This window comes from Giraffa tippelskirchi, chromosome 8 (assembly GCF_054371585.1).
Source record: "Giraffa tippelskirchi isolate mGirTip1 chromosome 8, T2T-mGirTip1v1.2.pri, whole genome shotgun sequence".
Classification (NCBI taxonomy): domain Eukaryota; kingdom Metazoa; phylum Chordata; class Mammalia; order Artiodactyla; family Giraffidae; genus Giraffa; species Giraffa tippelskirchi.
Genome location: NC_137282.1, coordinates 81,637,281 through 81,652,827, shown reverse-complemented (window position 1 = coordinate 81,652,827; position 15,547 = coordinate 81,637,281). Strand labels below are relative to the sequence as shown.

At 34.8% G+C, this 15,547-nt stretch overlaps 1 protein-coding gene across 15 annotated transcripts in view; it reads left to right on the top strand.

Annotated features, from left to right (window-relative positions):
* Nucleotides 1–15,547, top strand: part of LMBRD2 (LMBR1 domain containing 2) — a 75,837-nt gene that overhangs the window by 20,577 nt on the left and 39,713 nt on the right. For all 15 annotated transcript variants that reach the window (XR_014062306.1, XR_014062307.1, XM_081520884.1 and 12 more), the window contains 7 exons: nucleotides 4,680–4,754; nucleotides 6,903–7,016; nucleotides 7,375–7,558; nucleotides 7,948–8,129; nucleotides 8,684–8,817; nucleotides 13,601–13,706; nucleotides 14,338–14,435. Coding sequence is in view for 13 of the 15 variants with exons in the window: in XM_081520884.1 (XP_081377010.1) it covers nucleotides 4,680–4,754; nucleotides 6,903–7,016; nucleotides 7,375–7,558; nucleotides 7,948–8,129; nucleotides 8,684–8,817; nucleotides 13,601–13,706; nucleotides 14,338–14,435 (893 nt within the window). In the remaining 2 variants the exon portion in view is untranslated. The remainder of the gene's footprint in view (nucleotides 1–4,679; nucleotides 4,755–6,902; nucleotides 7,017–7,374; nucleotides 7,559–7,947; nucleotides 8,130–8,683; nucleotides 8,818–13,600; nucleotides 13,707–14,337; nucleotides 14,436–15,547) is intronic.

The following is a 15,547-nucleotide window of genomic DNA, read 5'->3' as shown; positions in this document are numbered from 1 at the left end:
TTGACAAGTGATGGAGCCAGGCAATCTGACTCTAGTTCATGCTTTTATAGGGACAGGCCCTTTTCTGTAAAGGGCCAGATAGTAAATATTTTAGGCTTTCTGTGCCGTATGCTCTCTGTTGCAACTGCATCACTGGCTGCTTTAGCATGAAAGCAGCCATACCCAATATGAATGAGCAGTGGATGTGTTCAGATAAGAACAGATGGTGGGCTGGATTGGATCTGGTTTGCTGACCCCTACTCTTAACCATTACGTTCGTTGCCTTCTCTTTTTGTTCTGTTTTTGAGTGTGATGTTCCCAAATTCTTGGAACCCTCTTTTCTCCATTCTCTTTCGCTAATTCCTACTTCATTTTCAGTTCTCAATACAAGTGAGAATTTTTCAGGGAAGGCTTCTCTGGTAGTTTCCTGGGGCTGCCATAACAAAGTACATGAACTGGGTGGTTTAAACAACAGACATTTTTTGTCTCAGAGCTCTGGGGACTAAAGTCCAAGATCAAGGTGTCATCATGGTTGGTTCCTTTAGAGGGCTATAGGGAAATTTGTACCACATCTCCTGTCTTCTGATAGTTAACTGACAATCTTTGATGTTCCTTAGCTTGTAGATCTCTGTCTTCATATTCACATGACATTCTCCCTGTGTGCCTGTCTGTGTCCAAATTTCCTCTGTTTATAAGGACACCAGTAAGATTAGGGGCCCACCCCATTCCAATAAGCCTTTTCTTAGTTTAACCAGTTAAAGCTGTGAAAGCCCTATTCCCAGATAAGATTACATTCTGAAGTACTGGGAGTTGAGACAACGTATGATTTGGGGGGGAACAGAGTTCCAACCCATAACACCTCCCTTGGTTCTCTAAATTCTTAGATACTCAGCCACCATTTTTAAGTGAATGAGTAAGTGAACAAAAGAATGAATACTGATTGATTATGGTTGAAAATTTTTATGTTGACTTTTCAGCATTTATTTATAAAATGTTAAGAACTGTAGCATTCCTTAGGCATATGATGGATATTATATTTTTCAAAAGAAATTTATTTATATTTGGTAATTTTTATACTTGATATATTTGAAAATTTTTAACTGAAGATTTGAATTTTTAAAAAAATTTGAAAATTTTTATTTGATAATAAAATAATTGAAAGATCATTTGCTAGCATTCCCCTCAAAAGTTGGTAATAAAATTCAGTTCTTTCATATTTAAGGAATATAGATTTCATGAGTTCATGCAAAATTCCTTGACCAGGTATAAATTAAATGCAGTTTATTATTCTAGATCTGGGTTTTGCCAGGAGGAACCTTCAGTATCTTAATAAAGATAGATATTGTTACTGTTGTTGTTGTTTTTATGTAGGAGTCCTGCACTTAGAAATAGGCTGTAGTAAATTAAGGACTAGAATTGATGCCTTCTTTGCTATTTTAGTATAGGTTTAAGGTGTGAGGGATTTAAAAAATTTTAGATAAGAGAAAATTTTCCATGTGAATAAGAAACCACTTTTTTTTATTGAATATATCTGATGTAAAATATTGTGTAAATTTAAGGTGTACAAAGTGTTAATTTGATCCATTTTTATATCCTAAGAGACACTCTTTTTTTTAATGGTTGTTTTGCAAATAGCAACAAGTTCCCATAGATAAAAGAACTCTGGACTTTTTACCACCACCACCACCCCCCAAAATTTATCAGATATGGATTTCTTTGTCCATGTATTTTAAGGGAATTTGGGGTCCTTCCTGTTTTCTGAATGTCTGAAAATTTATAAACTTGTGGAGAAAATTTTTTTTATCATTTAATAAATACCTAATATCTTCCTGCCATCTGAAGTGCTGTGTGGAACTAGCTATTAGGATACTAACTGTCTAGAATACAAAATTGTACAGTTCCTCACAGTATATGGCAAATGCAGTGTAAATGATGCATGCTTTAGTGTTGAGAAGTTTCGATTCAGAGTAGTGATCAGTGGAGGAGATGAAATGGAGGAAGTGAAATACGACCTGGGCCTTGAAGGAAGTGTAGAATTTTCATAGTTGACAGCATTCTGCTCAGATATCAGGAGATTTTAAAACCAAACTAATTAAGCATAAGATAAAAGATAAAGTTTGTAAAGTTTGAAAGATATACAGCCAGATAGGAGGGCCTTGAAAGTCAGGCTGAAGTCCATACTGTATTTTGAAAGCAGTGAGGAATCATTGACACCTTGTATATGGTTTAGGATAACCAATCAGATGGAGGTGTGCAGAATAAAGCATGGAATGAGACTATTGATAACTTAGTTTGAGAGAAAACTTAAAATACACTGGTTTTGAATACATCTTTTAACAGATCACAATCACCTTTTTAGGGGGTAATTATTAATTATGTTTTTCAGCTATCCATAAAATCTCCCAAATACATTTTGTAAAAACCAGTTTAGTGTTTTATGGTATGTTTTCCATGGAGTGAATTATATATATCTTGTGTGTCCATTACTTTTCTTTGCACCATTAATAAAACTTATAAGCTATGTCAAATCATTCAAAAGAAATAGATGGCCAGAGGTTACCTCTACCTGCTGTCATTTTTTGAGGCAGATGATTTTGGAGAGGGAAAAACAGCTACTTATTCCCATTGAAAATTGCCTTTTAGTCTGATTTGATGTATTTTGTCTGGTGTAGAGTTGACTATAATGACACAGTAATGACAGAGTTCAAATTATGTTGAGTTGACTATAATGATACAATAATGACAGAGTTAAAATTATGTTATTTTATATGAAGAAAAGAAGCTACTATTTCAAATACTTTCTGCACTTCATAAAAATTATGAACTTTGAAGGAAATATAAATTCATAAGGTATAGCTAATACCAATATTTTATTACTTAAACTTAACTTTTGTATAATAAGCTATTAGTATAGCTAAAGAATTTAAAGGAAAAATACTTTCATATATGAAATATAAACAGACTATAGTTTATATTCAAAGTTATGGTAACAAGTCAACAGAACTTTAAGGTAGCTTAGAAATGGAAAATTGTAGTGTAATGATTACTTCAGGCACCTTTTAAAAAGCCAAATCTTTTCATTTGGTTTTTAGGCCTGTTCATTGACCTCAAAATGAACTGCTGCTAAGGCCTTCTGGAGTACTTTGCTCTTACTCTTTAACCTGATCAAGCAGTACTCAGGCCATTACTCTCCTTTCCTATTAGTCACTGGATTTCTTTCACTTTCCTGAAACTTCTTGTTCTCTTCTGCTTGGAGGCTTTCGTACATGCTGTCCCTCTGTCTGGAATATTCTTACTCTTTCCTTTGGTTGGCTGACTCCTATCCTCAGTTTAGCTTTTTATCTCAGTTTAAATAATCAGTTCATCAGAAAATTTTCCATTTTAGATTATAGAGCAGTTTTCACACCACTTCTGTTTGAATCATATCTGTTTTTCTTCACTCAGCTGAGCTCTTTGACAGGAGCAGTGTCTGTTGGTACAGGTTATTCATGGGTCTGCGTATTTTAAATTTTGGTGGATATTGCTAAGTTATTTTCCAAATAGGTTATATGACATTTTATTGTATATAGGAGGCCTTAACCCCTACAGTCTTACCTCAGTACAAAATAGCAATTTTTTATAATTTTGCAAGAAAACTGTCCTTAAAGACTTGTAGTTTTTTTAGTGAGATTGAATATTTTTTCATTTATTTATTGGCCAGTTGCATTTCCTCTATAGCTTCCCATTTTTCTATTGATTTTTTAAAATGCTTCATATATTAAGGATAGTATTTTTTTCCATATATATTTTATTTTTTTGCAGCTTTGTCTATACACCCTATGGTTTCTCTGCCTCCAGTTTTACATCCCTTAAGGCCATTCTCTACCCTATAATCAGAATATTCTTTTTAATATCCTGGTTGGTTCATTCTTTCCTCCCAGCCTTTGAACATACTGTTTCTTCTTCCTAGAACAGTGGTTCCAACTTTTCAAAAATTTCCTGTAGTATTATAGGATATTGCAATTCTTTGAGAACTAGTGCTTCTAAAGATTCCCTTCCCTAATGCCTTCATGCCTTTCTTACTCTTTAAATTGTTTATTTAATTATCTCATCACCACACTATAATCTTAGTGAAAGACTTAAAACACCATGTCTTCCCACTCCACCCTCCGGTATGGATTGTGGTGACCTTTCACCTAGGACAGTGCTGACATATAATGTACTCTTAATCTTAAAAATGTGGAATGAATCATTAGTGGTGACTGCTGAAAGTACTCTATTGTTGGAAAGGAGCAGGTGCTTTGTGATATTTTTAGCCTGTTCTGCTTCTTCTGGTTTCTTTGCTGCATGTTAGATAATGAGATAACTGAGCTTGAGAAGCAAGGTGGAAGAACAAAGTCTTGTTCTTTTAGAATCGCAAAGTTTGCCTGATCCCTCATGAGTTTTTATAATGCTTATTCATCTTTGTATACCAAATGATAAGGCAGTAAATTTAGAAATTTATAGAAAGTGTGAGGGTGTAGATAAATTTGTTCTATAATTTTATATTTTTATTTTTGTTATTAAGAACTTTTATTCAGAGAATGGAACTTTATTATATGCTGAGTAATTTAGGTTGTAACTAAACTTGTGAGAATATATATAGTACCTAGAGCATCCTGATTTGAAACACCTAATCTATAGAAATGGAAATATTTTTATTTCTCTTACTGTTCTTATAGGAAGTTCGTAAAGTGAATGAGAGCATCAAGTATAACCACCCACTGAGAAAATGTGTTGACACAATACTTAAAAAGGTAATTAAATAATATTCTCATCTACTTTCTTTTGAAATATAAATCTACATAATGTAATGTTATAATAAAAGCATCAGAAAAGTATACAAACAGCATTATGATTGACGTCTTCCAGGCTTTTCCATTTTTATGGTAACAGTAAATTAATAGTAATTTGTACATAAAATTTGTTTGTTATTACATGTTTAACATTATTTATTGGCAGTATTTTCCATTGAAATGTGGCTATAGAGATTATGTTAAATAATGTAAAATCATTGCTGTGACACAGTGAAGGAGATGGATCTTTATAGGTTGTAAAAATGTCATTAAATGTAGTCACTGAAAGCATATCTCCTGTAAGAAAATAAACTAAGTTCTCAATAATAACTTTTAAGCAGCTTTGTACATGTTATTTTATAAGTATATTTCATAACATAAATGATATTATAAGATATTTAATATAGATATTTAAAAAGAAACTATACAATTAAGATTTTGATGCCTTAGTATTGAATTGGAGGTATTCATATACTTCCAAAAATGATTATTCCATAAATGAGTTTCCCATTTATCTTCTTGGCAACCATAGAACCACTGAACTATTCCTTGTCCTATGTTTATTTTTAAAGACTTGTATGTAAGTCTTTTTATAATTCAGGTAGCATTGATTTATGACATGTTTTAAGTTTTGTGTGTACATTATATTTATACTTCTATATACCCTGTACCATCCTCACCACCAAAATTTATTTTCCATCAGTTACCCATACTGTGGAACCCCTTTACCCATTTTACCCTATCCCTATTACTACTTTTTTCTCTGTTTTTATTTAGTTTGGTTTATTCATTTATTTTGTTTTGTTTGTTTATTAGTTTCTTATACTCCACATATGAGTTAAATCATATAGTGTTTTTCTTTATCTGACTTATTTCACTTAGCATAATACCTCCAGGTCTGTCTGTGTTGCAAATGGCAAGATTTTGTCCTTTTTGATGGCTGAGTAGTATTCCACTGTGTTTTTGTGTGTGTGTGTGTGTGTGTGTGTGTGTACACATATACTACATCTTTATCCATTCATTCATTGATGGGCACTTAGGTTGTTTCTTGGCTATTGTAAATAATGCTGCAGTGATCATAGGGGTACAGATATCTTTTAGGATTAGTATTTTCTTATTGTTTAGATAAAATACCAGAGGTGAGATAGTTAGATCATATGGTAGTTCTATTCTTAATTTTTTGAGGACTCACCATACTATCTTCCATAGTGGCCTGCATCAATTTACATTCTCACCAATTGTGTGTAAGGATTCCATTTTCTCCACATCTTTACCAACACTTGTTATTTCTTGTCATTTTGATAATAGCCATTTTGATGATTTGCATTTCTCTAATAGTGATGTTGAACATCTTTTCAAGTACTTGTTGGCCACTTGTATGTCTTCTTTGGGAAATATCATCTATTCAGCTCCTCTGCCCATTTTTCAATCAGATTATTCATTGTTGAATTGTATGAGTTCTTTATATATTTTATATATTAATCTCTTATTGGATATATCATTTGAAATTCTTCTCTGATTTGGTATGTTGTCTTTTCACTTTATTGATGGTTTCCCTTGCTATACAAAAGCTTTTTAGTTTGATGTAATCACATTTGTTTATTTTTGCTTTTGCTCTCCTTGCCTGAGGAGACATATCTAGAAAGATATTTGCTAAGAGTGATATCAGAGAGCATCCTGCCTATATTTTCTTCTGGGATTTTTATGATTTCAGGTCTTACATTCAAGTCTTTAATCCATTTGCGGTTGAGTTTTGTATATGGTGTGCAGTTGTGGTCTAGTTTCACTTTTTTAATTTTTTTAATGTGGCTATTCAGTTCTTTCCCTATGTTTTAAATCTGTCATACTAATCATTAGCTAGTGTTTCTTTTGACTAAGATGACAGTCATGAGAATCAATTCTCTAATCATTTCTCTTATATTTGCTACCTAACTAACTTGCCCAAGTTCATAGGTGTATTAAATGACTAATAGTAGGGTAGGTGACTCCACATCTGGAAGATATCGGCAAGAAAACTAGATATGCTTAAGGATGAAAGATTCTTAACAAAAATAAAATTTTTTATCTTTTTGAAAATAAAATTTCTAAAAATCTACTTGTTCCTTTTAGTGCCCTATAGAGTATCAGGAAAAAATGGGCAGGAATATGGATGATTATGAAGATTTTGATGAAAAGCATAATACCTACCCAAGTGAAAAAAGTCTGGTAAAACTACATAAACAGGTAACTTTATATAGCTTTTTTACCTTCTGATGGTTTTAGTCAGATTTACTGCCCACAAAAAAGGCATTTTGAATGCATGTATATCAGAAACTTCCTTTGATCTTGTCCTTATTATTATTCTTGGAAGTGTTTTGACTTCCTGTTTCTTGACAGGAGTACTGTTGGCATTTGGGGAGGAGAATTATTCACTGAGCAAACTGTTACATATATTACAGAATATTAACATCCTCAGTCCCACCCAGTAAATGCCATTAGCATTTCCCTGTTGTTGTGACAACCAAAACATGCTCCTTAGTGGGGAGTTGAGTCACTGTTGTATCAGAACACTGACAGGTATACCCGGTGCTGTCTTTTTTAGGTAATCTATTCAGTTCAGAGACATCGTCGAACTCAAGTACAATGGCAGATTCTTTTGGAACAAGCATTTTATCTAGAAGATGTAGCAAAAAATGAAACAAGTGCTACTTGTCAGTTTGTTCATACCTTTCAATCGCCAGAGCCAGAAAATAGATTTATTCAATATTTTTATAATCCTACAGTTGGTATGTAATTTTTGATATACATTTCAAAGTTTGATGCTGATAATTTTCCTGATGGAAAGTATATATTTCCACCAATGCAGAGTTGAATTATAATTGTGTTTTTTGACTTATACCGATTTGAGTTTGATGTTTCCTCATGATTAGATCCATGTTCTGCATTTTTGGCAGGAATACCTCAGCAGTGATGTTGTGTTCTTTTCAGAGCAGGAGGCCCATAATATCAGTTTGTTCTGTTACTGGCGATCATTTGCTTAGGATGATGTCTGCTTGTTTCCACCAGTATATCTCTTTGCAATTATGTATCTTGTGTGGATGTATTTTGAAATACTGTAAATACACTGTGGCTTCTTTATGGTTTTCCTAATCATTTTTTTCTTTTTATGTTACAGAGTGGTACTGGGAATGTCTTTTGCGACCCTGGTTTTATCGGGTACTTGCTGTGGTGTTGTCCATATTCTCCGTGATAGTTGTGTGGTCAGAGTGCACATTCTTTAGCACTAGACCTGTCTTATCCCTCTTTGCAGTCTTCATACAGCTGGCTGAAAAAACATACAATTATATTTATATCGAGGTCAGTTTATTTTATATCTGTCATAAATAAATGTCAGTCATGGTTTAAGTTTAATCCTTAACTGTTGTATCTTTTCTCCACATATTTCTTCTAGTAATAATGAAAGCAATAAAGTTCCCCACAGTGTTATTATTCAGATTTCCAAAAATGAGCTTCATCATTTTACCTAGACTATAAAAACTAAGAACTGTATTTGAGGAGAGATGAAAAGATGCAAAATAGTGCACAGTATTTTTATGAAAATATTTTGATCCTCTTTATGCCAGTGAAGCTAGATAAATTATAGTTTTCATGTGAAGAGTTGCCAAGGGAATGAGAACAGGCTCACTTCAGGAGGTAGATTTGAAACTTATGGATAGGATGTGGGACTGATTAAGATTTAGGTTTTTTTTTCATAATTTAATTTTCTTAGGTGGTTAAAAAGCTGCTGTTGCTGTGTTTAAATTTTTGAATGTCAATAAATGTTAGTTGGAATGAAAAGATAAGGCTTATAATAGTATGTAAAGTACTGAAGTCTGTTAGTCTGAAACTGGATTTTTGTTTTGTTTTTTCAGATTGCTTGCTTTCTTTCCATCTTCTTCCTCAGTATCTGTGTTTATTCTACTGTATTCAGGATTCGTGTATTTAACTATTACTACCTGGCTTCACATCACCAAACTGATGCTTATAGCCTTCTTTTCAGTGGCATGTAAGTAAACTGTGTTTAGAAACAAGGAAAATGTCTCCATTACATGAATGTCTCTTTTATTTCTTGTTGTTTATGGCTCTTTTACTAACACCTATATTTCTATGAGCTAGTTGCTTAGGTTTAAGTATTAATTAGATGCTTTTTGATTGCCAGCTAAATTCTGCTTGAAGTTTAGGGTTAAAATAGGTATGCTAAATTAGGAAGGAAAAGAAGGGCATAGTGAGTCTGGATTTACCAGTTAGAAGTCAGTGAATAGGTTAGTAATAATAGAAACATTTGAGATTTTAGAGACTAAGTCTAGAAAGTGTTCTGAGATTCAGAAAAATTCAGTGGTCTCACACTGAATTGTGGAGGACTAAGAAGACAAAAAGAATAATTTTTGCTAAGAGACTTAGCAGAATTTTAGAGAGATGGCTCTCAGTTCAGTTCAGTCGCTCAGTCGTGTCCAACTCTTTGCAACCCCATGAATCGCAGCATGCCAGGCCTCCCTGTCCATCACCAACTCCCGGAGTTTACCCAAACCCATGTCCATAGAGTTGGTGATGCCATCCAACCATCTCATCCTCTGTCGTCCCCTTCTCCTTCTGCCCCCAATCCTTCCCATCATCAGGGTCTTATCCAATGAGTCAACTGTTTGCATGAGGTGGACCAAAGTATTGGAGTTTCAGCTTCAACATCAGTCCTTCCAATGATCACCCAGGACTGATCTCCTTTAGGATGGACTGGTTGGATCTCCTTGCAGTCCAAGGGACTCTCAAGAGTCTTCTCCAACACCACAGTTCAAAAGCATCAATTCTTCGGTGCTCAGCTTTCTTCACCATCCAACTCTCACATCCATATATGACCACTGGAAAAACCATAGCCTTGACTAGACGGACCTTTGTTGGCAAAGTAATGTTTCTGCTTTTAAATATGCTATCTAGGTTGGTCATAACCTTCCTTCCAAGGAGTAAGCGTCTTTTAATTTCATGGCTGCAATCACCATCAGCAGTGATTTTGGAGCCCCAAAAAATAAAGTCTGACACTGTTTCCACTGTTTCCCCATCTATTTCCCATGAAGTGATGGGACGAGATGCCGTGATCTTAGTTTCTGAACGTTGAGCTTTAAGCCAACTTTTTCACTCTCCTCTTTCACTTTCATCAAGAGGCTCTTTAGTTCTTCACTTTCTGCCGTAAGGGTGGTGTCATCTGCATATCTGAGGTTATTGATATTTCTCCCAGCAATCTTGATTCCAGCTTGTGTTTCTTCCAGCCCAGCGTTTCTCATGATGTACTCTGCATATAAGTTAAATAAGCAGGGTGACAATATACAGCCTTGACGTACTCCTTTTCCTATTTGGAACCAGTCTGTTGTTCCATGTCCAGTTCTAACTGTTGCTTCCTGACCTGCATACAGGTTTCTCAAGAGACAGGTCAGATGGTCTGGTATTCCCATCTCTTTCAGAATTTTCCACAGTTTATTGTGATCCACACAGTCAAAGCCTTTGGCATAGTCTAGCTTGGGCTAAATTGCACAATCTGTTGTTTGTCCCTATTAGTAAACTAGTTATATTAGGTTTTTAGGGCTGGATTTTGGGAACTTCAAAAGGAATCAATATCTGACGCATCTCTAAGGCTTTTTTTTTAATCTTTTTTCCCCAAATAATTATAGATTCAAAGGAAGTTGCAAATACAGTACAGAATCTTAGTAACTTTCATCCAGCCTCCCTCAGTGGAGACATTTTATACTGCTGTTGTACAATGTCAAAAGCAAAAAATTTACACAGACATGTTACTGTTACCTAGACCACAACAGACTTTATTAGTTCTCACCATTTTTTATACTTTATTCATTTGTGTGTGTGTGTGTATAGATTCCTGTAACCACCACCATAATCAAGATACAGAACTATTCTGTCACCACAAAATAACTCCTCATATTACCTCTTTATATTCATACCCTCTCTTCATTTTCATCTCTTCCTGTTCTCCAGCTTCTTGTTTTTTAAGTTTCTCTTTTTATCTGGTCATAACTCTCCAGAAAGTAGGCATAGAAGGAACATGCCTCAACATAATAAAGGCCATGTATAACAAACCTACAGCAAACATTATCCTCAGTGGTAAACAACTGAAAGCATTTCCTCTAAACTCAGAAACAAGACAAGGATGCCCACTTTTACCACTGTTATTCAACATAGTTTTAGAAGTCCTTGCTATCACAATCAGAAGAAAAAGAAAGAAAAGGAATCCAGATTGGAAAAGAAGTGAAACTCTCACTGTTTGCAAATGACATGATTCTCTACATAGAAAACCCTAAATATTACTAGAGCTAATCAATGAATATAGTAAAATTGCAGGATATAAAATTAAATCCGTTGGATTCCTATATACTAACAATGAAAAATCAGAAAAAGAAATTAAGGAAACAATCCCATTCACCACTGCAACAAAAAGAATAAAATACTTAGGAATAAATTTACCTAAAGAGACAAAAGACTTGTATGCAGAAAGCTATAAGACACTGATGAGGGAAATCAAAGATGACACAAAAAAATGGAGAGATACTGGCACAGAAACAGAAATATAGACCAAAGGAACAAGATAAAAAGTCCAGAGATAAATCTACACACCTCTGGGCACCTTATCTTTGACATTGGAGGCAAAAATACACAATGGAGATAAGACAGTCTCTTCAACAAGCGGTGCTGGGAAAACTGGTCAGCTGCCTGTATAAGAATGAAATTAGAACATCTTCTAACATCATACACAAAAATAAACTCAAAATGGATTAAAGACCTAAATGTAAGACCAAAAACTATAAAACTTTTAGAGGAAAACAGAGCACTCTGATACAAACCACAGCAAGACCCTCTATCTTCGCCTAGAATAATGGAAATAAAAATAAACAAATAAGACGTAATTAAACTTAAAAACTTTTGCACAACGAAGGAAGCCATAAGCAAGGTGAAAAGACAACCCTCAAAATGGGCAAAATTAATAGCAAACAAAACAACTGACAAAAATTTAATCGCCTAAGTATATAAGCAGCTCATGCAGCTCAATACCAGAAAAACAAACAGCGTAGTATAAAAGTGTGCAGAAGACCTAAACAGACATTTCTCCAAAGATGACATACAGATGGCTAATAAACACATGATAAAATGCTCAACGAAGCTCATTATTAGAGAAATGCAAATAAAAACTACAATGAGGTATCATCATCTGACTCCAGTCAGAATGGCTATCATCAAAAAGTCTACAAACAATAAATGCTGGAGAGGGTATGGAGAAAAGGGAACATTCTTACACTCTTGGTGGGAGTGCAAATTGATACAGTCACTATGGAGAACAGTATGCTGTGCTGCTGTACTTAGTTGCTCAGTCTTGTCCAACTCTTTGCGACCCCATGAACTGTAGCCCAGCAGGCTCCTCTGTCCATGGGATTTTCCAGACAGGAATACTGGAGTGGGTTGCCATGCCCTCCTCCAGGGATCTTCCTAATGCAGGGATTGAACCCAAGTCTCCCGCATTGCATGCAGATTCTTTACTGTCTGAGCCACCAGGGAAGCCCAAGAATACTGGAGTGGGTAGCGTATTCCTTCTCCAGGGGATCTTCCTGCCCCAGGAATTGAACCAGAGTCTTCTGCATTGCAGGAGGATTCTCAACCAGTTGAGCTACCAGGGAAGCCCGGAAAACAGTATAGAAATTCCTTTAAAATCTAGGAATGAAGCTACCATACAACCCAGCAATTCTACTGTGAGGCATATACTCTCAGAAAACCAGAATCAAAAAAGACACATGTACCCCAGTGTTCATTGCAGCAGCATTTGCAATCGCTAAGACAAGGAAGCAACCTAGATGACCACTGACAGATGAATGGATAAGGAAGTTGTGGTATATAAACACAATGGAATATTACTCAGCTATACAAAGAAATGCATTTGAATCAGTTCTAATGAGGTGGATGAACCTAGAGCCTATTGTCCAGAGTGAAATAAGTCAGAAAAAGATAGACAAATATATATTAAAACATATGCATGGAATCTAGAAAGATAGTACTGACAATGCTGTTTGCAGGGCAGCAAAGGAGACAGACATTTTGGACACAGTAGGGGGAGGGAGAGCGTGGGATGATATGAGAGAAAAGCACTGAAGCATATACATTACCATATGTAAAATGATAGCCAGTGAGAAGTTGCTGCATAACACAGCCCAACCCAGTGCTCTGGGACAACCTAGATGGGTGAGACGGGGAGGGATGTGGGAAGGGGGTTCAAGAGGGAGGGGACACGTATGTCTAATACTGATTCATACTGATATATGGCAAAAGCTGTCACAATATTGTAAAGTAATTATCCTCTAATTAAAAAAATATAATAAAAAACTGAGCTCCAACAATTATTTTTATCTGTGGTTGTCAGAGTTGACATAATGTGATACAACTTCAGATCTTTTATGTACAGAGTACAATTCACCTTGAAGATTGAGCTAAATTGCACAGAAGATGCACATACAGAGCCACTCTACAAATTCTTGGGATTAAGCAGTGGCAAACCTCACCAAAGGCGGCATCCTGAGGCTAGAGTTTTGTTTTGTAGGTGTTGATGTTTTTCAGGAGAATGTGGTATTAATAGGACTTTCAGAATGTCTTCCAAGTAAGGGCAGTTCGTATTAAGAATTCAAAATACAAATAGATGAGAATAATAGAATGATCTGAAAGATTCTCAGTGTATTTCAAGATAACATAAAATGTGTGTTGCTGCTTTATTCTTATGTATTGTGTTTGTTTATGCTTTATTGCAGGTTATTTTGCCGTTTGACTCCTCCTTTATGTCTTAATTTCTTGGGTTTGACCCACATGGATTCATCCATCTCTCACCAAAATACACAGCCAACTGCTTATACATCTGTAAGTATGGTAAAAAAGAGTTATTTAGATTCATTATCTATATGGGATGCTATTATTGTGAAATTTCTTTTTACTGCTGGCAAACAGTTGTATTGCATCATTAGAATCTTTTTAAAAATTACTAAAACTTTCTTTTACACATTGTATATGTAGTTACTAATGATTGGATAAAGGTGATATTGCTTTTGTTTTATTATAAACAAAATTTTTTTGGTCCAACTAAGCAGTATTCACAGACCTGACCTGTAATACTAACCTTTATGTTTATGGTCTTAATGTAATTGATGATTTTCAGTAATATTTATATAATATTAATTTCTTAGGAGAAAATAAGCCATATCAAGATATAATAGACACATAACATTGTATTAAGGTGTGCAACATAATTAGTATATGTATATATTGTGAAATAGTTATCATAGTAAGTTAACACTCATCACATCACAATCACAATTTTTTTCCTCTTGTGACGAGGACTTAAAAATCAGTCTATTTAGTGCTTCATTTCTGCTTTTATGAAAACTCCAAATTTATTGATATAGCTGGTTATGGATAAATTTTCTAATGATGAAAAAGAATGAAAGATATAGAGCTGTACTGATTTAACTTAAATTTTTTTCTTGCTTCTCAGATTATGGGTTCCATGAAAGTTTTATCCTTTATTGCAGATGGGTTCTATATATATTATCCTATGTTGGTGGTAATTCTCTGCATTGCTACGTATTTTAGGTAAGAAACTTAACATTGCTTGTTTTTTCTTATATACATATCCAGATCTGGATATCTTTCTCCTTAAAGCTCTTTTAAATATTCACTGATTGGGTTTTAGTTGTTTGCTTTATTGTGGCTTTGGGAATGCTGGGGATAGTTTAAAGAGATTGCTTGAGTGCTGGGTCAGGGTCTCCCTGCAAAGATATTTTCAAGAAAAGAGAGTTATTCTAAGTATTTGGTCTACAAAGTAATAGGATTAATAATAGAATGTTAACTTTGAGTCCTGGCCTTTGGTCATGGCAGCCAGTGTATCTTATAAAGCATCTGCTTGCCCAGCTTCTGTTTGGTAGCATGTATTAGTCTTAGGGCTTTCCACATAATGATTTTTGGGTTTCTAGATGTTTCAGACCATAATCAGCACGAAAGATCAGGTAAGGAGCAGTCGTAATCAGACCGTACATGGAAAGTACATGGGCTACTCTTTTTATCAGATCAGAAAAATTGGTAGAACCTTGGCAAAGATCAGACTCAAAAGAGTTAAAAGACAGGTGTCCTTGGCTTCTAGCACCTTGTCTTCCCTATCTCTATGTTAAGTGCCTTCATCCCGTATTCTGCCTACCTTCTTCACTGCTTCAGTGCTCCATGACACACCAAAAATGCCACTTAAAAAAAATTTTATTGATAATAAGTTTCATCCAACCACTTTTCATTTAAATCTTCAGTATAATTAGTTATTACAAATAGTTTACAAATAGAGTATATTATTATACTGATATTCTAACACTTGGATATTGAGTAAAAAGACAAACATTGTTTGAAATAAATTCTCTGTTGAATTTTTTTAAAAGCATCTATATTTTATCTTCTCATAAGTAAAGGAGCCAAAGGATTATAATTTAAAATAAAACTTAATATGAACTGGTGAAAATGAAAGTTGCTCAGTCGTGTGTGACTCTTTGTGACCCCATGGACTGTAGCCCCCAGACACCTCTGTCCATGGAATTCTCCAGGCAGGAATACTGGAGTGGGTTGCCATTTGCTTCTTCAGGGGATCTTCCTGACCTGGGGGTTGAACCCAGGACTTCTGCTTTGTAGGCGGATTCTTTACCAGTTGAGTTATCAGGGAAGCC